The sequence below is a fragment of the Xiphophorus maculatus genome, chromosome 9, assembly GCF_002775205.1.
Source record: "Xiphophorus maculatus strain JP 163 A chromosome 9, X_maculatus-5.0-male, whole genome shotgun sequence".
In the NCBI taxonomy this organism is placed as follows: Eukaryota; Metazoa; Chordata; class Actinopteri; order Cyprinodontiformes; family Poeciliidae; genus Xiphophorus; species Xiphophorus maculatus.
In genome coordinates, this window is record NC_036451.1 from 10429848 (window position 1) to 10457234 (window position 27387).

Consider the following 27387-nt stretch of genomic DNA (forward strand, 5'->3'; position numbering starts at 1 on the left):
GTGATGAATGACGTTCAGAGACAGGGGATCAGAGTACCACCCGTAAGGCTTAATTAGTCATTGTCACAAATCAATTAGGAAGAGAGGGATGTTCAGTGTCTTCAGCCCTTTGCTGTCGCTTGACGCTGCTAGTGTGATGTCTTTGCACTAAGATGTCTAAACAAGGTAAACTCACCTAAAGCTTGGCGCTGTTGCTGTTATGCCAGTTTATATCAATGTGTGACGAGCAAAAAGCTTTGTTGTGCCGAATCATACAGAACAAGTCAATTTTATGGTAGCCAGAACTTGTCTGCCAGCACTTAAATTTAGTCACAGGCAAATTTGACACATCCCACTAAATTACATTTTTTTAATTGTATGTTTAGGTTAAAATAGTAATTTTCTCTGACTATTTGGATAGATATTATTCAGCCCTAGTATAGCCTTGGTCTGACTTGACCTCAGAGAACCTTGCTTTTACAGGAGATAAGATTCCCTCAGAGCTCTGACTTCCATCATCTGTTGCTCCAAAGCTGTCAACCAGGAATGCAGATCTTTTTCCACACCTTTTACTTCCAGGGTCTCAGTGAGAAGCTACAGACAAAGAAACCATTCAAAGTTAGTTTTTACCATAAAACATGGGCTTGTTCCCCCAACTTTCATGTCATTTCCTCTGTTTTCTCAAATGATAAATCTGAAAGCTTTGAGGTTGCAGATCAACTTTCTTTAGTTAATCTTTAACTGTTAATGTGGAGTCTCTCCCTTTTAGTTGCAGAGGCTGACACTTGTGAAAAAAAATAATTTCTCTATTGAAGAGAACCGTGGTACTGGTATAGTACCACAATACTTTGCAAAAGTATTCATACCCCTTAATTTTCTAATGTTGTCAATTGAAACCCACAAATTGCAATGTGTCTTATTGAGATTTTATATGATAGACCAACACATGGTTTTTAAATTGTTTTACAGGTGAAAATCTGAACGGTGCAGTGTGCATAAGTTTTCAGCCCCCTTTACATGCCACTTATTCTCCCTTGACACATTTAAACAGTTCTGGGTATTTATAATGATCTCAAGTACCAATGCCCAGAGTGCTTCCCAGGTGTTCATTAAATAACAGAGGATATAAACACTACTGTGTTATAAATAAATAAACATATATAAGTATATAAATATACTGACTGGATATAAACTGTTTATATGTTTATATAAACTGACCGGATGTCAGTTACGAGTTAGCCCTGACATTCTGAAGTTGGTTTCGACAGTAGAGGAAGATGGGATATTGTACTTTCTCAGGAATAGATGCTTAGACAGTGAGAAGAGTTGACCTGTACGTCCACTAAATACATTGCAGCATGTGGATGGATAGGTTTTGCCAATACTTTTATTAGGGCACTGTGTTTGCTGGTGATAGTAAAAGCCTGGTCAGCTCTACAAAGTTTGACCTTATTTTTTATATCTGGTTAAATGTCTGTTCTTCAAGTATAAACTGATGGTTCTAATAACAAAACCTGCTATATCGCCTTTGTGCTTTCCTTTATGGCATTTTATCACTTTACCTGTTTATTTTGCCTTTAATGTTGCAATGCAGGTCGTTGAACCCACTGTCTCCTATGTTTATTGTTCTTTACAGATTCTGGTCTAAGCAGTCCTCAGAGTGAAGCAGATTTTGACTATGAAAGTTAGTCTTCATGATTTTAGAATATCTTTACCAGATTATTTTAAATATTTATTTTTATCTTTTTTTTATGTGTTGTTTTTCTAGCTTTGCTTGTCTCAGTTTACAAATTTACAAATCACATTTTCTTCCCACAATTCACCAAATTTGAGTCAATTATTATGTTGCTTTCTATTAGTATACTGAGCTTTTTATTACAATTTTTATTTTAATTGGATGCCCATCATGTCACCCTGAAGGGCTGTTGGCTGTGCATTAATCCACCTTGCATAAATAACTTGTGCAGTCACTTCTGCTTATGTATAGATGCTTTAAAAATGTTTTTGTAATGGGAGCACAATCTGTGTAATTCCTCTTTGTCTTTCACAACTCCTTGTTGTTCTGCCTCCTCCTCCTTCACCAGCACTGCTCCATTTCCATTCCCCACCAAAAGGGGGTATTTTCTGCACTATGAGATAACGAGCAGAATTAATTAAAGCAGTGCAAAACAATGGCTCGACATTTGATCACCCCCCTCTTGCTGCAAAAGAATCATCCGAGGGAAAGAGTTTCCTCTCACTTTCTCCCTTTATTTTATTTTAGTTGCTTACCCACAGACTTCTTTCCTTTTTATATGGAAATATGCAACATCATAAATAGGTTTTTGGCTCGGCTTATCTTAAGGAGTTATTTCATTTCTCTGGCACATCAGCTGCAAATCTGTATATTGGAAATGTGTAATTGGGACCTGGTTTGTTTTCTTTCTGTGTTCACTGATCACATTTACATTGCAGTGAAAATGAAATGAACTACTCTGGGCCAGGATAGACAAGTTTGTCATTGTTTGTTTGAGTGAGGGATATGAGCTTAACATCTAGGGTGGGAAAATAATATTTTTGTCATTGTCGAGTTTGTCTACTATAATACTTTGTACAATCAAGTTTGAATTAAATGAGTACGGTGACTTTTGGTCACTTATCTTTGGGTACGTGCTATAATAACAATTTACCTAGGAAAATGGAAGATTAATAAGCATTTTTCTAGCCAATGCTGATTTCTTTTCTTTCATTCTTTTTTTTTGATAATCCAGATTCTAGCTTTTCTTTGTTCTTAAGGATTATAACACAAAAAAGAAAAATGTGCTGCAGGCTCTTTGACAGAGAAAATTAAGATAAAGGGTTAAAAGAGTAACCCTCTTATTCATGTTTCCAACCCTTCTCAGATTTCTTCTGAACTCACAACAGAGTATCAAAACATCAAATCATGTTAGTAGGTGTGTTTAGAGAAAATAGTGGGTTTTGATACACTTAATTAAAGAACGACAAAGATTTGACCTGTCAATCAATAATCAGAGCTGATCAAAAGAATATTGTTGTATGATTCTGACCCCTGGCTGTTTTTTGATGTGCATCTCATTTGGTATTTAGAAGAAAAGCTTAGTTCAGCTGTTCTACAGTGTGTGTAGAAAGGCTAAAACCATTTTTCTCAAGAACAAGACAAAACCCAAGAACAGTGTGTAGTAAACCGTGTGTAGTGTCTCTAAGCATTGGAGTAACTTATCTGCAGACTTTAATTTGAGCAGTAAACAGAGAAAAACTGAACTTTAATTATATCTGGAACTTCTGTAAACACAACCACACATGCACAGCTTCAACACCAACACTCTTTGATCTCTCTTCTCATGGAGAAGTAGGGATTCCTCATTTGCATTTACATTTACTTATTTCTCTTGTAGTTTACCTTCTGTCACTAAATTTGAAGCTAACTAAAATGCAGGAAATTTAATTAGCAGTTTTTTGCACATATTCCTGATGCATATTTCAGTTTGCTTGGGTTATAAAATGCATTCTCAGCCCTTCACCAGTATAATTTGCTTGTGTCAAGAAAATTGAGTAAAACTTTGAAAAGTTTTTATGTTTCCTTGTCCCACCTTTTTTGTGATCAGAATATTGCAATGAAACAGAAATTCCCAATGAGTCACAGAAATATTCAATACAAAGAGTTACTCACTTAGCTGATCGTCTCGGTGTGTGTGTTCTGGTTCTTTTGTAGTATACTATTAATTTTTGTAGGATGCGACTACATTCATTTGAGTGTCATCTCCATTTGTCTTGCATATGCATAGTAATCCTCATGTAATTTAGTGCCTCATTGTTCTCTCAATGTAAATGAAAGTACCGTTACTAATGAAAACTGTCAGCGAAGAGCGTCGAGCCCCCGCTTAAGTACAACAAAAGCAACCAAAACATGAGCGACCCTTGTGACATTGGGGGACTGTTTGAAAGGGAAAATTAAGGGTACTTAATGTGATTATTCCAATTTACATGCCCAATTAACCCTGAGTAACTTTTCTGAATGAAGATTTCAAGATGATGTTGGCTTTTGACCTCAATGCTCAGCAGACTAAGAGGCCTCTTATTAGAAATACAAAAGTGCTAACTAACTTAAATCTTGCCAGGCCACATACAACGACACTGTTACAATCTATGGTAGTTCAGTGTTTCATTGCCTGACTTTTGCTGAGCATTGCTGAGCAATATTAAAAAAAAAAATTGTAAAATAACAAAAATCAGAATTTCTTTATGCAAGTGAAAGGGTTGTACCCATGAAAGTGTATGGTAGGATTTATAGAAAGTGCAGATGGAAAATGTAACTTAGAATGTTCTACTTAAAGGTCAGGATATCTATCTTGAACTCATTGGTTTGAGAGAACTAGCAGATGAACGAAGACACTTTTTCTTTTCTTTTTTTTTTCTAATTCTGCTGCAGACTACAATAGAGCAGCTCACTGTGTCACTCAGCTTCACTCACACTCATAAACTCCCTGATCCCCCGTTCACCTCCTCCACCATAACCCCCCAAACTCCCAGGTCAGGGCTTGAGTTCAATTTTTGTAGTTTTCCATTCAGACAGTGATGAAGTAAGCATTTAAAAGATGCGACTAACCACAAAGCAAGTCAGTGGCATTTTGAATTAATGACAGAGGGTATGTTAGATAAAATCAGATTTAAATTTTATTAGATTTATTAGAACATTTTTAGATGTAAGGAATTGAGGTTTTAGATTTTACATTTGTGAAATTTTTGTTTGCTATGAGAAACCAGATTATAGGACAAAACACAGGAAAATTGTTTTTATTTACTTTTGTACAACTTCTTTTTCAAATATACAAAACAACGAACCAAATACAGAAGTTGAGGGGAAAAGATGGGTACTGGGTTTTTCAAAAAAGTAATCGAAATAGTCCAAATTTATTTCAGATTTTACTTTGATGGATTTTTTTCCCCAGTTTACTTTAGATACGTCCAAAAGTTTATGCCTAATTGAAGACAATTTTTTAAGCATGACACACCCAAAATAAATCTATAAAACCGCATTGAATTTTTTGAATGCCTTCAGTAAACTAAATTTAGATTTGGACTTATTTTATTCTCATTGCACAAAGACACGACAGTGAGATTGGCAAGATTTATGATCTGGAAATAAATGCAGAGCAAGTTTATTTTGATTTTAAAAATCTTTTGCTCTATTCATTTAAACATCTCCCACATAAAGGTTGATTTATCTAAATCAACTTTTAACTTGTTATATAGCCATATATAATAACAATACTTAGAATAAAGACCACTAGTAAGCTTCTGAAAGATGTGACAGTGTAGAGATAGAGTGCAGAGATAGAGGGAAGTGCACAAAAGGTGCCATTATTGTAGTTTTTTTTATCTTACTCCAAATATTTTTGGTGGATTCTGAAGAAAAAAAAACATCGTTAGTCTTTCCTGAGTGGTTTTATTGTTTAAATTATGCAGTTTTCTTGTTTGAAGCAGCTATAATGAAATTTGTTCTTTTTTTATCTTTACTTTGCAGTACAAATGATTTCTTAACATTTATTGAGAGAATAAAAAATTATTTAAGATGTCTTTTGATTTTGATTTTTCCAAAAATATGTTGCACTTTTATTCTTGTGGGATTGAAGTCAATATAAATTGACAATGCCTTTGATTGTTGAGGCCATTGTGCTCGTTTTTTCAGCAACATTTTGAATAGTGGGGGAAAAAATTACATTTGCTGTGCAGGTTAGTGTTGCTAGATCCTTTCAATCAAAAATAAAAAGGTTCAACCCAGATTAAAACACCTCTAACTTTGAGCTCTGGCCTGGTAACTCTTAAATCACTATTTTTTTTGTTTGTTTATTAGTTTGTTCACTGTGTATTCGTCTCAAGCTTCCCCATCACTAAAACCTAGCCCTCATTGTTGCACAACCAATAAATCCTCACCTGTTAAAACATGTAATTTCTAGCTTTTGAACCTTTGGCCCCTTTGCTATACTAATGAACCTTTTTCCTTTTCCTCTCCCACATGGAATTCCTGTCAATTTCCTTGGCGAACAGGTATGATGAATCATCCTCCGATCCCTATCTCGGAGCTGGCTGAGCACACCGAACTTCTCAAAGCTAATGACAACCTCAAACTCTCCCAGGAATACGAGGTGAGCGGGCCCAGGGTTTAAAGGTCCTAGAGTATTGATGTCTGCCTTATTGTGTTTTCACTGGAACAGGACAAAAGACTCGCTTCTGTTACGTAGTAAAGCAGGATAATTATCAAGATCAATCACGTAAAATTTGCTTTAGTTTGTTGTTGTAATTCCTGAACTGCCAAACCCAATTTCTTCAAATTCTTTGCTGAATAGAATCATTATCTCTACTGCAATACATTACGGAAATGGGAAAATAGATATTTCTTCACGCACAAAAGAAATATTGACATTATTTACACACGCCAATGAACTTAGACTAAAGATTTTCTTTCCTCTACAATAGAGATATAGTCTATTTTCCTACCCAGAGCTCTGCAAAGACAGCCAGGCTTGGTGTGTGTTTAAGAGCCTGTGTCTGTGTGTAAAGTGTGTGCAGGGTGTATAACTGAGCTGTCTGAGCTGTGAGTCGGCTGCGGTTATAAATGACACCAGAGTTGATTAGAAATCAGGAGCGCTGAATCAGCTCTCGTTTGCATACAAGCAATATTCTCTACTCACCATTCCTAAATCACAGAGCCTGACGCCTCATTGCCCGCCAGCTTAAAGTAAAAAGCCGGTACAGAGGCATAGATTGTCGTCATCATGCCTGCTGGTGGATGTTGGTGGATAATGACTTCTCATAGCAGTCCAGCATTTCTTGGGTATCTATTATTCAAGAGCCCGGCATTTGTACTGTATACCAAATGGGATGAGTTTGTGCCTTCCCCTGGGGAGGGGGTAGAAAACGAGAGAAATAGTGCCAGGGCTACAAGTTCTAATTACTCTGTTTTGAGAAAGAGCCTCCAGACAGCGGCTCATCTCTGTCCTTTTTCCCCTCTCTCACTGTCCGCCCGCCCATCCTCAAACAACTGCCCCCCCAGGAAAAATAAATGGCCAAATTAAATAGAGAAGTGTAATTTTAATTTCGTTATTTTCTTGATGAATGGCCGTTCTTTCCTGCGCCCTGGCTTGCCAAGCGCAGCTCTGCAGGGGCTTTGACTGATTGGGTTTTAGCCAGGCTGTATGTAAGAGAGGAGGGAGAAGAAGAGGGGGAAACTGGAGCGCAAAGAGAGAGAGAGAGAGATGAGGTGGAAAGGTTTGGTTAATGATGAAGATTCACCGAGCGGAGGCAGAGCAAGGCATCACAGCAGGGGAATGGAGATAAGGAGGAGATAATCGGATGCAGGAGCAGCGATGAAAAGACAACAACGCTTTCACCTGCAGATCCTGAGGATACTCTCAGGAGCTACGCTATGCAATGCAAGGCTTCTCTTCTCGGCAGGGGCTGCCGTCCACTGATAGGCACTATATCACAGATTAGGAAGAAGACAGGGAAGTTATAGTTTTACTGGGCAAACTAGATTTTATTTCCTACCGTTTTTGAACATTTACGTTATTCGTTTCCTTTATGTGACTCTTTAATAGAAACACATAAAGCATAGATATGCTCACAGTTTTCAGGCAAATTGTGTGTAATCGGAAAATATTTTACAAAGGATAGACATATTGCAGAAATCAAAGTAAATAGTAAAGCAATAGCTTTAACAGAAGAGATATCTGCATTTCTGGGAGAGCATGAAGAGACAAATGAAAGTCGTAAAGAGTCTTATAAAATGCACTACCTTGGTAAAGATAGTTTATAATTCAGATCTTATAATAAGATAACATGCAATATTTCATTCCTTAGAATGAAACCTGGCAAGATTTTCAGCCACATTATTTGGAAATCTGAAAATCTGTTTTGAATGAAGTAAAAGCCTCACAAAATGTTATTTTTAAGAACTTGTTATAAGTGTAGATTAATGTAATGTAGATTAGAAGTTGATCTCAATAAATTAGAATGTCATAAAAAGTTGATTTTTTTCAGCAGTATACAAAGTTATAGATTTATTTCACACAGAAAGATATATACCACTCGTATATATTAGTCGTTATAATTTTGTGTTAATTTTAATTTTATAATAATGGCCTATTATTATATATATAATAGGCCATTGGGTTGTCATTGTTAGCTAATGACAACCCAAAATTTCAGGTTGTTAGACAATTTGGACGTTACAGAAGACCCATTAAAAAACTGACTTTTAATACGGACATGTCAGCCTCCTGAAAATTATGCCAATGTGATGAACAGTACAATCAGTATTGTAACTGATCATAGGCTTCAATCAGTATTGAAGCCTATTACAGTGCCGAAAGGACGCTACAAATCAGATGCCAGCTTCAGTGTTATTAGTGGCTAATAGTTGAATCTTATCTGTCACTGTTTCTTTCTTCTACCAAGTGCCCACAATGTGGTACACATCTCAATAAGTACCACCTTTCTTATTATAAAATAAGACTCTAAAGCACATCCGCAATATTCGCCAGACAAAATCACATGCTGGCAGCAACAGGACTCAGACATACTTCATTTTGCCTAGAAACGTTGTTACATTGCTACACCCCTAATTAGGAGGTTAGGATAAGGAAGCTGTGTGGAGAGAATATATGGGTCAGAAACCAGGCATAAATACAAGCTGTGGCTCAAACACAGTAGAATCTTGTCACTATGATAATTATATGCAGTTTGGCCTCATTCTTTCCTTCCAGTCCCTGTTGAAATTATAATTTAACCCTCAATCTCTACACCAAACGTTTATTTGATGCCATACAAACTAGATGTAACGAGGTGCTTAATTTTCCTGAAAAGCCACAGAAAGATTTATTGCGAATTCTTGTATTTCAAAGAGGTATCCGGTCCAGCGTTGTTCCCTTCATCATAGCAGAAGAGATGCTACCTTGATCAATACAGTTATTTGTCACTGTGCACCTGGTACTTTAGCAGCTGCTGTATTTCAAGCAGTCAGAAAGCAGATGTTCAACATAGCAGGATGTTTTTCTTTAAGTGAAATCACCTCCTCAGTGTCTCTTTCGTCTTTGCATCACCGAAGCTGTATTGTTGTAGCTCAGCTCCTCTCACGGCTCCTGTGATTACTTCTTTATTTGTGCATGTTTCTGCTATCTCTGCCTCCTATCAGTCTATTGATCCAGGCCAGCAGTTCACCTGGGAGCACTCCAACCTGGAGGTGAACAAGCCTAAAAATCGTTACGCCAACGTCATCGCCTACGACCACTCCCGAGTCATCTTGGCTCCCATCGAAGGTAAGACTCGCCAGCACTCCCTGCACTCACCATTTTTGAGAGGAGCACATCTACAGGCAGATTTAAGTTTTGGGTCTAAAATTAGATGACACGAAGACCTACAGTATTGAATAGAGCAGTGGTTCCCAAAGATTTTCTTCTGGGCCCCCCCAGTGGTTCTCAAAGATTTTCTTCTCTGCCTCCCTATGGATTACAATAAAATACCACCCCCCCAACCCCCAAACAAAAGAAAAAGAAAATCAACTGGGCACACACATCATTCAACCAGACATAAACCTATACACATCTTTTGTTTTCAGTCTCCACTGAAGTTTATTTCACACTTCAGGTTGCAACGAAACAAACTACAAACCATCTTTACAGTGAAACGCTTTTGTGTAACTTTTTTTTTTATTATATACTGTAGAATAAAAAAAAAGTTGCTGTGTTATTTCAAACTTTTTTTTTTATTTGTAACAATATTCAACTTTGCTATCATCAGTACATTTAAAAAAAGCCTCTGCAAAATGTGTTTTTTTTTTTTTTTTCTCCATTCGTCGCCCTCCCCCCTGCAATGGCATTGCACCCCACACTTTGGGAACCACTGGAATAAAGAAATATTAAAAATGTATCCACACAAAACCACAATAATGAAGCTGAATGGATAATCAAATCTGTTATTCCTTAATTCTATGAGAGTGTTGTATACTGAGTTGTGTCAGCTCAATGTACTTCAGTACAAGGCATTGTAGCTTTACCTTTTTCACATTTTGTCATATCACAGGTTTTGTTTTATTTCACTACCACAGACACACACATTGCTATATAGTTGTAAACTGGAAAAAAAATGAAACCTGGGTCTAAAATTAGATGATATTTATATGGCATTTATATCCCCTTAAACAAAATTCAGTGGAATGATTTTATGAAGCAGCATCCTAAAATGGAAAGAACCTACCAAAGCACAGTTATCCCCATAAACAGACAAATCAGGCAAGGACAACATGAACCAGAGAGGTAGCGATAGGTTATGGTAGCTATGGAGGAGCGAAACGTAAACACTGGTGGCATATGGTGATGGCAGTATTATGCTGTGGTGATCCTTTCCTTCAGCATGGACAGGGAAACGTGTCAGAGTTAATGGAGGATAAATGGGACTAGAAAGCATAGCAGTCCTGGAAGCAAACATCTTAAACTCTGTTAAAGACTTTAATGGTGTGGAGGACCACCTTCCAGCAGGACAACAGATGTACATACAGCCAGAGCTTTACTCACATGGCTCAGATTAAAAGCTGTGTTTGTGTTAAAACGGCCCAGTTATAGCCCAGGCTTATACCCAATTGAGAAAATTTATGTTCATATATTCTCCATCTGTCTGACTGAGCTTAAGCTATATTTCAAAGAAAAACAGGCAAAATGTCATTTTCTCGTTTTATAAAGCTGCTAGAGCTTTTCAAAATTTATGCGCTATTTTATGTCATTCCATTACATAAACTCAGAATAAAATCCTTTGAAGTTTGTGACTGTAATTTGAAAAGAGGGTTTGAATAGTGTAGCAGGGCACTGTAGAGGCAGATTCAGTTTTGTGTGTATAAAACTAGATGAGACAAAGATGACTTTCTCTGTCTAATAAAAAAGTAAAACATATCAAGTATTTACCCTGCGTAAGGACAACAAAAATAAGATTTATTTTACAAGTATTGCGTTGAATTATTAAGGGCCCAGTTGGAACCACACTGTAAACTGAGGATTTGGTTTAGTTCGACTTGCTTTGTTGCAGCTAAGCAGTTTATGTAAGCAAATTACAGAGACTTGTTTCAGCTCATCACTTCGGCCTGCCCTCACTTCTCACTCTCAAAGGGATCCCGGACTTAAACCAGTGTTTGCAACATCCCATTTGTCTCATCAGATCAACCCACTGCTCATGGCTTCCCTCTAACTGGTCATAGACATTGAGTTCTTCCAATCTGAGAGCCAGAGAATCTTTCCCTCTGACTCCTAAATCTTAAGGGACATTGTCAGAGGTACTAACCCTTCACTGCTGACGTTGTTCTGGCTCTGCATCACCAGGGGACCGCTGAAATGTTCACAGTAAAGCCAAACTCCGGAGTCCTTTTTTTTTCCTTTCATCTGAGCTAGCTGCTTGGACTTGATTTCAATATCATGGAGTAGTCAGGCCAATTTGACAGTGCAACAGCATGAATAGCAAAATTAACCGAGAGAAGAAGAATGCCTCATCCATAAATACATAAATTAATCAAGTCTGAAATTTCTATTTTACACTGCAGTGATTTTGCTATTAGTCGCAGCAGAACAATCCATGCAAGCCACCATTCTCTGTTCGCTTAGCTATGACTAAAGCCAAGGCTGCACAGTCAAATTTTACAACGTGGTACCCTTTTTAATTGCATTTCTCTTTCTTTCTTTCTTTTTTGCCTTCCTAACATTCTCCTCCTCCTTCATCTCGTTGACTTTTATCCGTTTTTTCTTTTTTATTTTAGGATTCTACTCATTCTCCCTCTGGTTCTTGTCCTCAGCACGTCTCATCTCTTATATTAGCCCAGTCGAGTGTTTTATTGTTTGCTGCTTGAGAGCAAAGACGTCAGCCAGAGAGACGCGTCTCTCTGACACAGATGCCGTCTCGCCAGAGTTTCATAGCAAAGAGATGTGGAAGTTAGCTGAATAAATATTGATGTTGTTAGGTCTTATCATTGTCACAGTTAGACTAACTCGCACCACATTATTTTGTCTTGCTTCAAACATTTTACAAGTTAAATAAACAATTCTTTTGTGATCCCTCAAAAAGGCTTGGGGTAACACCTTCAGCTTAGTGACACGCAATCTTTATATACAGGATTTTTACTAAACACGACAGGACCATGTGCAGACTGTCATACTTACTAAAACATTACTCATCTTCGCAGAAGGGGTTTTCTTATGTCTACACTGATTAGAGACCAGGTGTTATGGCTCAGATCATGTCTTATTCTTGAGGATCAAATCTGAGGTTTCTAATTAAATCCACAAGTGCTGCAGTCATAAAAAAATAAATGAAAAAGGAATTATTAACAGGTATCTGTTAATAATTGTTTGAGGGTTTTTGGTTGCTAAAATGAAAAAACAGTTTTTTTGTTTTGTTTTGTTTTGTTTTGGGGTTTTTTGCACATCTTCAGGTTCGAGAGGTTGTGAAACTGGCTCTACATATTTTAATATATGCATTTTTTAAAAAACCTATTTTGTTTGTTTTGCCTTCTTCAAGTCAGTTATTTCTTACTTTCACACATGTGGTTTAATTGGCTTGCTAGCTGTCACTGAATGTGAAAACTGGGAGTTGTTGTGGCAGATGACACAAAACAAGCGATGCTAATAAGGAGCAAAGCAAGGCTGATAAATTGAGCTTGGAAATTAGGCATCACTTTCTGTTTTTTGATCTCTCTCTGCCTTCTCTTTTTCCATCTAGGCATAACGGGTAGCGACTACATCAATGCCAACTACATTGATGGCTACAGGAAGCAGAATGCTTACATCGCCACCCAGGGTCCGTTACCAGAAACATTCGGGGACTTCTGGAGGATGGTGTGGGAACAGAGAACAGCAACTGTTGTGATGATGACTCGGCTGGAAGAGAAGTCACGGGTAAATCAGTTCAGCTTAGTTTTTACCTGCTGCTCTGTCATCTTCTGGTCAGGCCAAAGTCTCAAGAGAATGGGTTTAAAAAGAGCATGGTTATTATTACCCAGCAGCCTCCACAACCACGAACAAGGTGAAGGCTTAAACTTTTTTTCATGTTCAGTGTAAAACACTAGGAAATGACTACAGCGCAGATAATAATTTCTGTAAAATAAGTGTAACTTTTTAACAGTCCACATTTCTGAGCTGTTTAGACTTTGAATTTCATTCATGAAGTTCTGATTCCTGTGTTTAAATATGGCGTGACAAAGCCAAATTTCTCTTAGCCAGTCTTTTAAATGGAAAAGACATTTAGAAGACAGTAGAATCTGCCATTCTGCTATAGAAGACATTTGTTGCTTTTAGCATTATCTGGCTAAATGACAATGAACTTCACATTTTAGTCTAAGTTAATTTAGTTGACAAGGACAAAAATGAGGAAAATCCCAAGTCATGTTAGGAAACTACTCAAAGATTAATTTTATTTGTAGTCGATACTGCACATTGGTTAATGTTAGCTATCATGGATATAGCTAAGCAAGTAGTTGCACTCTTACCGAGTAGTGCAGGAAGTTATCATTTCATTTTAAGTAACAGAGTGTTCCACTGTCTTTTGCAGAATGTAGGACCGGAACCTCCCACCACCATCTGTTAATGGTGGAAGTTGGAGGAAAAGTTACCATAGAGAGATACTTGGCATGTATTAGATGCATCATAGTAAGGTTTTTTTTTATCATTTTTGTTTGGCCCAGAGCAGTTATGTAACAGGTTTCTCATTACTTAAAAGATGAAAAAAATGTAGGTCTATAATCATGCATTAAAATAGCAAACATGTACACACACTTATTCAGCTTTGGAACACAAAACCAAGCTTTAATATAGAAATTCTGCCAACAATTCCAGACATAAGCAATAATGTTCCTCTAATGTAATGCATAATAATGTCATATCTTCCAGTTCCCTGACAAGTACATTTTAATGAGTACATTTTGCTACTGACCCCTCTGTCCTTTCACTCATGATTTTCAATGCAAGACTTCTCTGTGTAATGAAGTATTTTCCCCACATTGGATTGTTACTTTTCCCTCAAAAAAAAGAGGCTTGAATACTTGTTCTGCTACTGAATCGACAGTGGTAATATCCTACTCTATGAAGGTTTGGGCTAAATGTCAAAAAGCCAACTGCAATGTTTCATCCTGTCAACTCAAACCTGTGTCAATATCAAACTCACTCACCCAGGTGTCTCCGCTCATTCTCCTTTCCCTCCATCCCCTTTTCAGTTGTTTACCTAGCCGCCGTCCCGACATGCGCATTCCTCTCCTGTCAAACGTGATCAGGATTAGCGGGCAGTGGAACTTGAGTGTCAGCTCCAGCAGGAAATGGGAGGGAAAGCTGGAGAGCAGCACATCTCCTTCACTAGCTGTCACATTTCATCAGACGTTTGTAGACGCATCGCGCCCCTTAACTGGATGAATCTTTATTAGGTGGCTTGATGGTCGGTGGGGATCTACAGTAGTGGTTTCAGATATATGATACTCCCACTGGGCAAGAAAATACAGCTAATGCTTTCCGTCATAATAAGAAATCTGAGTAGGATCTATTCCAACAGACCTCACGCTTACCAAGCTTTAGGTGAGACTCTAGTATTTTAAATGCTTTTTGGATTTGGGAATAGATGAGCTGTTGTGATTGTTATAGTCATTTCCATGTACATTAGCGCTTTTTCTCAGAAGTGCATTAGATGGTTTCCCTGGTGTTTGTCACTGCCCCCTGGTGTTTTTGATCCACAGGAGGCCTTGCTTTGTGAGTGCTGCACTAGCATATTATATTTGAGTGAATTTATATTTTCTCTCCCACTGCCTCATTTTTGTCTATGATGTCAACCCAAGATGAACTTTTATATATACAGAATTGGACATACTGCTGCAGACACCTCCATCTGTCCATCAACCTTTGTTTTTTCCTCATTTTTCTTTCTCTCAGATTAAGTGTGACCAGTACTGGCCAAGTCGTGGCACGGAAACCTATGGCATGACCCAAGTAACCTTGTTGGATACAATAGAGCTGGCTACTTTCTGTGTCCGCACGTTCTCCCTTCACAAGGTAAGAGGATATCTCTTTTCAAACAGATACTGTGCAGGAGCCTAAGCGGATGCAACTTTGCACATATCCTAGTTTTGACAGCTATTTCTGTCTGTCATATTGATATTAACTAGCAGCGCTAGTTTTTGTAGTGACAATTGCCCCTTTTATTTTTAGTTTTATTAACAGCTTTAGGTGCTTTAGGTATTGTGGATTTTTCTGAGGCGTTTTCCCTAAAGCATCGATATAGTACCTACCTAGAGACCCCACTTCCTTCTTCCAGTACATTGCAGCATCACTGATGAGTTCATTTATCTCAATCATTCAATTTAAAAAGAGAAGCTTATTTTGGACTTAATAAAAAAAAAGAAACACTGAACCACCAACGATAGATCAAACGGCTCTCTTAACCATCTTTTCACAGTGGATGTCATGCATTCTGTGCTTCTTTCATCAGACTTAATTTCCAAAACTCTCATCCTAATAAAGGACTTTGGCCATTCAGCAACATCCCGATACCTTTTCTGTTGCCTGTGGTTTGTTAGTGGCTTCATGCAAGAGATTCAACTGGAGTGTGTAGGCAATAGAAACACTGACTCAGTCGTAGTTCATACCTTATGAATCTCCTCCAATGTCTTGAATAAGTTTCAGAAACCTCTCAAAGGTTAACCCTGTTTGGCACCCTTTTCCACCATGCTTTTTTCGTTCCACTTAACTTTCCATCTGATGCAGCAGTATGTGAAAAGCGACCTTCTTTAGGCAACAACCATTTGTGGCTTACTGGAGTGCATCAATGACAACTGTTAAAGTTATCAGTCTACCTCATGCTTTTTTTTACATTTATGTAAAAAATGTTCTTGTTGATCATAAATAATAGCAGTAAGTCACAAAATTAACAAAACTAAATGTTTGAGTGTGATGAACATAGAATTTTCCATTTTTGATTTGAAATTAAAAAAAATGTATAAATTCAGTAACATTTTATTGACATAGCTGCAGATTTGTATTTAGCAATATACAAGTAGCCATTGGGGTTGCTACTTCATGTGTTTTTGCTGAAAAAAGTTTTTAAAAAACCACAAAAAAAAACCTAAATATATGAAGTACATTATATTCTGCATTGATGATGAACAAAAAAAAAAACTTATATACCCTGTCACACAGAATGAAGTGAATGAAATCCATGAAATTCAAAGTCTGAATATTGAATACAGGTCTCTGCACAGCATGAATAAAAACAAAGATACAAAATTTATACAGAGAACCTCAATAAGGCCTATAAACCCTGGGCTGTTTTCTGTTCAGCGCCAATATTCTTTTAGAAAACCCCCCTTTGTCTACGCTGTCTTCCCAATCCACCTCTTTTACCTTGTTTAGCTCCGTCTCTCCTCAATAGATCATCTGTTTATGTGCATCTGCCAAATTGGAGCACTTAGGTAAAGTGAGCAGGAGAGAAACTCAATATACATAATTGGCAGACAGCTCTCATGCTTCTCTGTGTGTGCACAAAGACCCTCTCTTACACTCGCACACATGCTGAAACGCGCATGATGTCCCTCACACACTAGCACACACTTGTACACAGCTGAAATTTGATCCCTTACACAGACATAGGCACTCACACAACAACATCCACTTTAACACACAAAAAATAGAGAGGAAATAACCATTAAAAAGACTTATTATTACAAGGTGGCTTAAAGTGAAACTGGAAAGGCCAAGATTGTTGCAGACAGATTAGAACATTTCTGAATTTTTCTCTTACCACATGGCATCAAACTGACCTTTTAGGCCTTATCGCAAGGGGAACAATGAATGACAGGGGACTCCACAGATAGCAAAACATCAGTAGCCTTAGAGTTCAAGCAGCCAGCTTTAAATCCATTTAAATTCTGCCTCTCTGAGCTGCTATCAAACTCACCGGTACACTCCTTTTCCTATCTGTCCTCTCCTTTCCTGCAATATTGAGCCGTCGCTGTGATATCTCACTCAGCAGTTCCCACTTTGGTGGATTTTTTTATAATATATAAGGTAGCAGAGGCAGGCAACCATGTGCACACACACAGCCAGCTATTGGATATCTGTATAAATGTGTCCTACAGTGACACAGAATTGTGTCTGCTGACAAATCCTTTGGAAAAGAAATGTAATTTTAAAGAAAAGGTAGGAAACCAGAAACGGGTCACGTTCGTGTTGCCGACCTCAACTGCAATGCATCAGGAAATATAAAAAAAAAATAAGGGGTAAAAGGAACTGGGTCAGTTTGCTTTTAATTACCACACTCATTTATTCAGCAAGTAAAATTTTCCTCTGTCAGGAAAACCAGAAGCGCTGCAGTGAAAAGCAAACAGTCCCTCTATTAGAGGATCTTATGTGAGTAAAGAGAGAGGAAATCTAAAGCATATTTAATTTTTCATTCTTTTTGTCAGTCTCATAGCAAAAAAATACCCTTTCTCCAGGTCCTGTCTAGCAATTTGAGTGTTTGTTTTAAGAGTTGATTTTAGGATGCAAGCTGATAGATAAGTGAGTAAAAATAGAAAATATAAAACAAATGTGGGCTGCATGTTCACTTGTAGTCTGGCGAGATTTCTACAAACTAATACCTGAGGATTAATAAAGTTTCCGAAAATCAGCAAAGGAAATCACTAGATTGGAAGCTTATTTATGTTAAATAAGTCAGAATAACATTTAGCAGTGCAAGTCGGGACATTTCTTTTTTATTAGCGTCACAGTTTCTTACTGTGTGATGATTTGGCATATTTAAACTGTCACCTTTAATTTATGTAAGCAGGAAAAAATTAAGCACATTTTGTGAAAAATAAGTTAGTCAAGTTTTTGAAAAATTACGTGTCTCCTATTGTGTATTCTGGTTTTGTACAGTGTGTGTGTAATAGGATGAAGGTTGTAAAACTCTGTGTTGTCCTGCATCAGGACTGAATCTTCTTTAATTTTTCCTCCATATTTTATGATCACTGTAGTCGAAAGTGATCATTAAAGTAGGATGTCACATTAGAAGTGACCTAGATCTCATTGAAGAGGACAAAAAGCACAAAATATTTTCTTATTTTACACAGTAAGAAAATATTAACAAGAGTATTAAGAATATTAACCTCTGTTGCTTGTTTTTTTTGCTTGTAGAATGGCTCGAGTGAGAAACGGGAAGTTCGTCAGTTCCAGTTTACAGCGTGGCCTGACCACGGTGTGCCGGAGTACCCAACCCCCTTCCTAGCTTTCCTCCGTAGGGTGAAGACGTGCAACCCACCTGATGCTGGACCCATCATTGCTCACTGCAGGTCATTAATCATTTTCTAGTATTAGAATATGATCTGCAATGCAAATTATTTTAATTTGCACAGGAATCCCAAAATGAGATGGTTGGAATTTAAGAGAAATGTAAAGTAGCCTTTGCACTTGCTGAATAATGCGCCTCTCTTCTACCTTTTCTTTTTCATTTAATTAATTTTTATGTCTTTCATATACACCCATCAAACAGATTGGCAGAGCTCCATACTATACATATTTTATAATACATTACATAACAGACTTCATCCAAGCTCATACTCTGTTTTTTATACTCTCCTGATATTTGTTTCATCATTTTTCTCTGCTGCATCATTTTATATGTTCTTATTTTCCCTGTTTTTATTTTTCCTCTTTCTGTCAAATGTGTCATGGAAATCCTTCCCTGCCTTTTCTACTTCTCCCTTTTCACTCCTTAGCTCTTCCTCCTTATATCAGCAATATTTCTCTAATGGCTTATTCAAATTGAAACCTTCCTTTTAGTCAAGATAAGAAGCCTTCAGTGAGTCCAAAGCACTGCACAATAAATCTGAAATGTGACAGCTTGCCATGCTGAGTCTCCATCACTTTCCTCATGTTGTATTATATTTAGTTTTTTTTATCCTTTTGTGAATACAAAATTTCATCATAAAAGTGAATTTTTTTTCTTACTCTAATTTGATTATTTTAACTACAACAGCTCTCTGTATTGGAATTATGTTTAACACCACAGTTCAACAAGAGTATTAAATCATGGATTCAAAATATATTAATCTGTCTTTATATTCTTCCTTCCACTTTAGTGCCGGCGTCGGCAGGACGGGCTGCTTTATAGTAATCGACGCAATGCTCGAGCGTATCAAGCATGAGAAGACGGTCGACATCTATGGTCATGTGACGCTGATGCGTTCGCAGCGCAACTACATGGTGCAGACAGAGGACCAGTACAGCTTCATCCACGACGCGCTGCTGGAGGCGGTGGCCTGTGGAAACACGGAGGTGGCTGCTCGCAGCCTGTACTCCTACATCCAGAAGCTGGCCCAGGTGGAAAGCGGCGAGCACGTCACCGGCATGGAGCTGGAATTTAAGGTACTAAATGGTTTTATGATCATCTAATTAACCTGCTTTCAACACGACATCTCTTACATTTGGTGTAAAAGAGATGTGGGCAGTTTCTCTATTTTTAATTCAGCTGTCCAAAACAGCTGACCCTAATCCAGATTATGAACTGCATCAATAGACTGCATGGAGATGCATTGTTGTGATGACGTGCTGAAGGGGCAGTGACAGAAATGGAAGGAGGTTCTTAAAGAAACAGAGGCCAATTTCAAGGCATCACGGCTATGATCCACAGCATTTCTTTTAAGATGTTTTTTATATAGCCAGTATTTCCTTAATGACTGAATGTAACATAATTACTTTGATTGTGCTATAAAATGGCACGATATGCCTGTAAAATACATAATACTTTCACTTTAATAGACAATGACTCTAGTGGCTGGAGCCAAACCTTCGAGCCAGAATCTGCAGCTGTCAGTTACTGAATGAAACAAAACAGGTTTAAGATGTTTAATGACATATACATTACCGCTGGTAAAACAAGAATTTGATAGTTATAAAAAATGATAAAAGCCTGAAGTAATTGAGGTGGACTACAGGGAATTTTTAGAAAAACTTTTATTTTTCAAGTTGGTCTTAGCTTACAAATGCTGGTGCATTATAGGGATTTGTAAAAAGTCATGTTAGCTCTCACACTAGATGCAGTTTGGTTGTGAGTAAAGCTAAGTCTGGAGGACTTCACAGAAGTTGAGCAAAGAGAATAATTCTGAAAGAAGTCATTTTTTGGTGGAAGAGCTGTCAGGCAATCACTTTGCTGTATGGTGTAAGTGCATAACTAATAAGTCTGAGCATGAAGCTTTCTGTGCACATAATCTGCTTGCTGAAAGTATTCAGCAAAATTCAGTACAGAAGTTTCAAAACATACAGAAAAAGAGCTAATAGGCTATTGAGATTCACTCTAATTAAACAGAAAAGATTCTTTTCAATACAACAGCTGAGTTTTAATTGGAACCAGGATGCAAACATGAAGACAAAGGTTCTCTTTTATTTTCATCAGTGATGATGTTGGTAATTTTGTAGCAAATTTACATGAAAAACTCAAAAAACAAAAAGCAGCCCACAATGAAGTGGGAAATAATTAATGAATTCTGTATGATTATAAACTCATAATTAAAATATTTATTATATTATGACATTTTTCCATGTTCTCATTGCTAAAAACGTCTGTTTTATTCAGATTCTGCTTCTTACAGTTAAGACAAGTATATTTTTTCCAGGATTGTGCATTTCCATAGTTAGAATAAGGACTTATTTTTAATAAATTTGTCTGGCTTTTTAGATGTTTTTGAAAGAGATTCTGAAGGTTGCAATTCGGTTTTGTGCTCATGATGGTTATTTTCATGCAGCCGTCTGCACACTGTTCTTTGCACACCTCCAGCACCTCAGAGTCTGTTAAATCTTTCGGAACGTCTTTTGCTGTCAGCCAGAGCTTTAATTTCCCTTTCTGGCAGTATGACTAGTTTTCTCTTGGAAAGTTTTTCAAGTCAGGCAGACCCCTTCTTGACCTCCACGATGCAAGTGAATGCACATTTTTTAAAATTACATTTCAAGCTCAGCAAATGAACTGTTAAAAATGTTTTTTCACCTTCAAAGTGGTATGGGATTCATGTGCATCGATTGCTATAATTTTGCTTTGGCTGTTTTTTAATTGAGCTGCTGATTGCTGGAGCATGGTTTTAGGAGTCATGTTTTGGGGCTGGATTAAAAAAATGACAGTCCTTACATTTCTCAAACCATTTAAACTTTTTGATTGTGCTTTACTTTTTGTGGAGAGGTTGAATCTACATGGCTGTTGCATAGAAGGCAGCAAATCAGCTTATTGGTAATCCAACAACTCACTCAAACTGCTGAAAGAGTAAATAAATATTGAGACAAATGCCTTAACATCCCTAATGCATGCAGAACAAATTCAGCTTATCTGGCCAACTTTATAGCAAAAAAGAGCTGGCAACCATGACTAGAAGGTATGTTTCTGGTTTACTGGCTTCTAGGTCTGGGTCATATTGCTGTGCATGGTCTGGTATTTTTATGGGTCTAACTCTATATAGTTTCAGTCCCTTTAGGTGGTTATGTAAAAAACACATTTCATAAAAAATGTAAAAAGAGGTGGAGGCAAGAAAGGGGAGTAATAAAAATCCAGGACAAAGTTCAAGCTATAAGACAAAAGAAAGTCTAAAGAAGCAAATGAACAGAAAGCCAGTACAATGCTCACAAATAAAAATATGAAACATACCCCTCATTTCTGGATAGTGATTTGCCAATTCAGTTTTTTACATATTTTGGCTTGTTTTTAAGAACTATAATAAATTATATTTGAAATCCTTATTTGTGGGGTGTTGTGTAGTGCAGTAGTAGAGCAGATAGAGTCTACGGTCCTCGGTGAAGCTGTCCTGGGTCCCCGAACGTGGGACCTTTGCCTTTCCCCCACCCCTTTGACCACTTCCTGTCAGTTTGCTTTAAAGTACCAGCACCCACTGAAGTTCAAATGCTTCAGTCTACATGTACAGGGAACATGCCTGTTCTGTTTTATTTGTTCTCCTTGAATTGCTTGTATCTTCGATGCTATACTTTTCTTTGTTAAAAACTATCTCTATGCTGACTGACATTGCTGTGTGCAGTTTGCTGGCTAACAAGCAAGCAGGCATGACACAAATGCTCTTTGTTGAGATATCGAAGCGCATCGGGGGCGGGGGGCGATTATAGGAAATTGCTGACCCCCAAAGTCCCTCTGGGGTTCTTCTGTTGATGCAGCAGCACCACTTTTTGTTTTGATCACTTTGTGATGTGTGTGTGTGTGTGTGTTTCTTTACTGAACATCCCCATCTTTTATGCACACATACTAGGCTGGTGTTATCAAAGGCACTAGTGACCCACTTTTAGAGGAGTTTTCTGTTTCACACACACTTGATGCGGAGGCTTGTTAGTCAGGATGCGCGGCATATTTTCACTTTGCATCTGACCCAGAGGGACCTTATAAGTTGCAAATAGGGACAAAGTTTTTGAATTTCTTTCAGTTTTTTAAATAAATAATATCCCTTTGAAGTTGGGCCATTGTCGCTAAAGCATGGGTGAAAGACTCGATTAAGATTGGCTCTGCTTTATTACCTTCTTTCTTTGATATTTTAGGCTCTTTATCCGCCTGCCACCTGTTTTTCTCTCCTTTTATTTACATTTAATCTTTTCCCAATCCTCCTCTTTTCTCTGTCTTAGTATCATTTTTTTATTTCTAACTAGCATGTCTACGGCCTCTTCCTTCTTTCATTTTCTCGTTTTCTTTTCAACCCATTTTTTTGTTCTGTCAGAATTTAATTTTTGAGTGTGTTGTTTTTAACCACTCTGCAAGATATTTTTCCCTTACCATATTAAACTGTCCCCACATCTTCCTCCTCCAGCGTTTGGCCAACTCCAAGGCCCATACATCACGCTTCATCAGTGCCAACCTTCCCTGCAACAAGTTCAAGAACCGGCTGGTCAACATCATGCCCTATGAGACCACCCGTGTCTGTCTGCAGCCAATCAGAGGCCTGGAAGGCTCTGACTATATCAACGCTAGCTTCATTGATGGATACAGGTGAGAGAGCTGGAACAAACAGATGAGATAAGATCACGACAAGACAAATGTAAATGGTTTCATCATAGATTTATCATAAACAGGCAACAGAGGGCATACATCGCCACGCAGGGCCCTCTAGCAGAGACTACAGAAGACTTCTGGAGAATGCTCTGGGAGAACAACTCCACTATAGTAGTCATGTTGACCAAACTTAGAGAGATGGGCCGGGTAAGCATTATATTATTTTGCAATTAAAATAAAGCAACAACTTGGTAAAAAAATTTTAACTCAATTGATGACAAACACATTTGTTCCTACAGGAAAAGTGTCACCAATACTGGCCGGCAGAGCGCTCTGCCAGGTATCAGTACTTTGTGGTAGATCCCATGGCGGAGTACAACATGCCTCAGTACATCCTTCGGGAGTTCAAGGTCACAGATGCCAGGGTGAGAAATACACTGCTTAAGGATGTATTTAATGGGATTTATTGGTCACGGTATATGAAGGCTCAAGAAAATATTGCTTTTTTTCTTCTTATAGACTTCTGATATTTCACATTGCTGAAAAGACGATAATAAAGTTAGTCATTATATTAATACTATTAGTTTGTGGGAAAAAATCCCTTATACCTGTCCTTTTCAAATGATTGTACTTGCAGCCCTGTACAAAGCCAAATGTCAGTCTCCAAGTTGAGTTGAACCAAAGTTGTTGAAAAGAGGTTGTTTGGTCAACAAAAACACTGTTGAGTGCTATTGAACTTAAGTGAATATTCATGAATAAAACAAAGCTATGAAGTTTTTTATTATTATTATTATTTTACTTTGAACTGTTTTGTAGGAAAGACTACTTTTGAATTGGCAGTTTTGCTATTAAGTCTTCAAAAGTTTGAAAGAGTTTGGCAAAAAAAGAAAACTCTATTGAAAAATAATTGAATTTAGAGACTTTATACCTTATTTTCTTTTCTAAAGAACAAAAATGTAATTTTTTATCAATTAGTTTGTTTTCTTTTTTATTTATTTGATCTTTTCCACAAAAAAAAAGAACATGTCACAACTTTTGTGGACATGATATAACTTGGAATTCTGACTTTGTATAGGACCTGTGATCATTGGCACTAAATTTTGATGCCTTCAATTCAGTTATGTAATGGTAAAAAAAAATTAGTAGTGTTTGTTTTATATAAGCTGTATTTAGCATAGAATAGTTCAGTCCTTTTTGAACAACTGAATTTGTCAAAATGCAAAAAAAAGTGAATCACACTTCCACATCAAGCAACAACTTCACCTTCATGTTATTTAATGGTTGGTGCAACATAGAGACAGTAAAACCTGGCTGCACTACAAGCAGTTTTAGGACAAATATATTGTGCTGCAAAAATCTCAATGTCTGTCTCCTTGTTTTAATCAGTTATACTTTCTTTCTCATATAAAATTAATTTTCAATGAAATTTTTTCATAGGACATTGTAAAAGGAATATTACAAAAAAAACTTGATGTCAGATTTTCCTGAAATAACAAGATGTCACATCATCTATGAAAATAATAAGAGATCTGGATCCAACTTACAGTCATTCATTTTGACACGTTTAAACCTGTTGTACACCACTTAAATTCTACCTTCTGATTTTTGTACCAGTTAGATCAGACAGCAGAAAAGTTGCAAGGAATATTTTTCTTCAAAAACACGGTGACTTATCCAGTGACTTTGCAGGTAATGTGGTAGGTAGTTGCAGAAGTAGTCTTTACATTGATAATGAGTCATACATCTAATCACATGCATTTTGCGTATTGAGAGAAAAATCTTATGTGAGAAAATTACACTTAGTCTCTGTTTTAACATACACAGCAAGATGTGCACTCACACATTTACAAAATCATGCACTGCTATTTGTATAACACCTAACAGGACTGACCTTCTCATCAGATACCTATCCAAGTGCAATTTGGTGTTTCCACCATAAATTCATACCTGCACCATCTTACGTGTTATAAACCAAACACATTTCACATGCGTGCAGTTGCTTTAGCATAATTTATAAACAAATTGTCTTAAGGACTGGCCTCTGTTTCCATTTCAGAGGTTTCTTGCGGCAGGCGGAATTATCACACTGCTCAACTGTAGCCAAGAGACAGTCTGAGCTTATCGCTGTTATGGAAACAAAGCAGAGAGATGAAGATGATAGTAGTGTGAACCAAGCTGTGTGTGTATGTGGGTATGTTTGTGAAGATAGCCCCATTTTACTATGCATGCATGCACATGTGAAGGTGTTTTTTAGGTTGCATTTAATCGCACATACCGTACCAGAGGTTTGCTTGTTTTTGGGCTCGCAAGTATGCCTGTATGTGTTGCCACATGCCTCTGTTCAGCAAGAGCATAGACTTCATGCTGTAATGGCATAGACTCTACGCCTCAACACTTGCATCTAGAGAGGTAGCCACGTATTTAATCACACAATTTGACACGCCATGTGGGCCCTCAGGTTGTGTGTTACATTTTCGTCCTTTTTTAGTTTTTTCTGCTTCTGTATTTTCTCCAGCATGCTCGGATTATTGTGTAATTGTCTTTGCCCCCCTTTCATTGTTAATCCTTTTGCTGAGACAAAATGTTTTAAGGGGAAAAACAAAGGCACCGAAAGAAAAAAAACACACGTGATGGGTCATAAAACATGCAACGAAACACAAGACGATAAACAAAGAGAGTCTGAACACGGAGCTTAACTCATTATGATCACCGTGTTTGTCAAGTGCGGTAAGGTAGGAGAGCGCATCTTGGTGGCAGCGGTGCAGAAGTAAACAGTACAAGAAGTCAGATTCAAGACAGCAATTATGCATATCCTTTGACATACAGTAGCTTCACACGTACCATCGCCATCTGTAATACACGGGAATCAATGGCTTATGGAAACAATCCTTTCAACAATCCTGGCTTTTCCCCTTCATGGCACAATAGTCTTTTGGAACTTTTTCTTGACTGTCTAGGTTTTCAGGTAGTAACAATGAATATCCAGTATTGTACCTGAAGTGTATTGTAGTCCAAGTGATCTCAGTTTGGAGAACTACTAAATTGTTTTCATTTTTATTGGTAAGACTGCATGCTTTTGAACAGCTTCTGTGATCTGTTGAAACACAACAGTGCAAAACAGATTTTGCCAAGTCTACCCTGGTTAAATATACTTTGGTTTCATATCAATTCACCCATAGCCTTTACATTATTTAAATTCTCTCATGTATTTAAATTGAATTGTTTCAATCAGTCAATCAAGTTTGTTTGTATAGCACATTTCAGCAGCCAGCTTCTTTTACTACCTATAAACATGTAAATATGAAGAAAGACCAACACTGCAAAGTACAAAATGTGAAAGGGGTTTAAATCACCTCCAAACATCTGATGTAAAAATGAAGCAAATTTTCACTGTATAGCATTTATTGGATCAAGCTCAGTGTGTTCAGATCGTACCCTCATGTTGTACCTACAACTTGTCATATCAGCTCACCCACTTCTATTTCATACCTGTAATCATCTTTCAAACCTAAGCACAGCATCAGTATATTCTTCAGTATTGATAAATTGAATTAAAAAATTGTATGTGTAATTTGTATGTTCATTTTTCTGAGTCTTTGATAAAACTTTTTTTTTTGTTTATTTTTGGTTCACGTTGCCATTCGGGCCACTTGACTGGTAGAATATGACAGATTTTGAGAAAGTCAGATCAAGACAAGCGTGAGTACCCTCTTGTGGGTAGATAGCTTTTTGGAGGCAGACAACTACATTTCCTTACAGTAGACCATGAGTGGGATATAGAAAGAAAAATTATAACCAGTCTGTTAAAGTGGTTAAGGAATGTCCTTCTGTAGGTATGATTTTGGTACCAAATTTCTTTTGCAGAAAACTTGGCACGCATGGTGCCAAGTTTTGATTTATTCGTTTATTTAATAACAGTCTTATTCCATAAAAAAGCAGGTTATCTGAAAGACAAAAGAACATCCTATTTTGAAATTTTGCCGACTTTGCCATCTCAGTGTAAATATATGTAGTGGGACTGTATAACAATGGCACAACGTGTCTGCCTTGAAGTCTGTTGTGCATAGAGGTGAGAAACTACAAGAGAAAATGAACACCTGGTTGTCTTAATTACTGGTGGCATCAAGCAGAGAGCCTGTCTGTATAAAACTGCTAGTCTCTGCTGACTTTCTTGACTAATTTGTTCTACCTTTGACAACTTGAAAAGAACTTTGCTTCACAAGGACAAAAGTATTGACTGTGCGCTCTGTCATACTGTATAATAAGCTCTCGAAAAAACCTAGATCACTCCCTATGTCCCCATGCAATCCTGCCTCAATTTCAAATTGTGTTCAGATGTTTTTGTTTGCATACAATGCTCCATCTGTGTCCTGTTGTAAAACTGTTAGA

At 37.4% G+C, this 27387-nt stretch overlaps 1 protein-coding gene across 15 annotated transcripts in view; it reads left to right on the plus strand.

Annotated features, from left to right (window-relative positions):
* LOC102237776 (receptor-type tyrosine-protein phosphatase S-like) overlaps window positions 1-27387 on the plus strand; it is a 247605-nt gene that overhangs the window by 207699 nt on the left and 12519 nt on the right. For 11 of the 15 annotated variants that reach the window (XM_023339507.1, XM_023339510.1, XM_023339512.1 and 8 more), the window contains 10 exons: window positions 1616-1663; window positions 6028-6125; window positions 9173-9296; window positions 12736-12911; window positions 14928-15047; window positions 18165-18319; window positions 19109-19394; window positions 22817-22995; window positions 23079-23205; window positions 23298-23423. In XM_023339507.1, the coding sequence (XP_023195275.1) occupies window positions 1616-1663; window positions 6028-6125; window positions 9173-9296; window positions 12736-12911; window positions 14928-15047; window positions 18165-18319; window positions 19109-19394; window positions 22817-22995; window positions 23079-23205; window positions 23298-23423 (1439 nt within the window). The remainder of the gene's footprint in view (window positions 1-1615; window positions 1664-6027; window positions 6126-9172; window positions 9297-12735; window positions 12912-14927; window positions 15048-18164; window positions 18320-19108; window positions 19395-22816; window positions 22996-23078; window positions 23206-23297; window positions 23424-27387) is intronic. The other 4 variants (XM_023339514.1, XM_023339515.1, XM_023339520.1 and 1 more) reach the window with 1 other exon arrangement.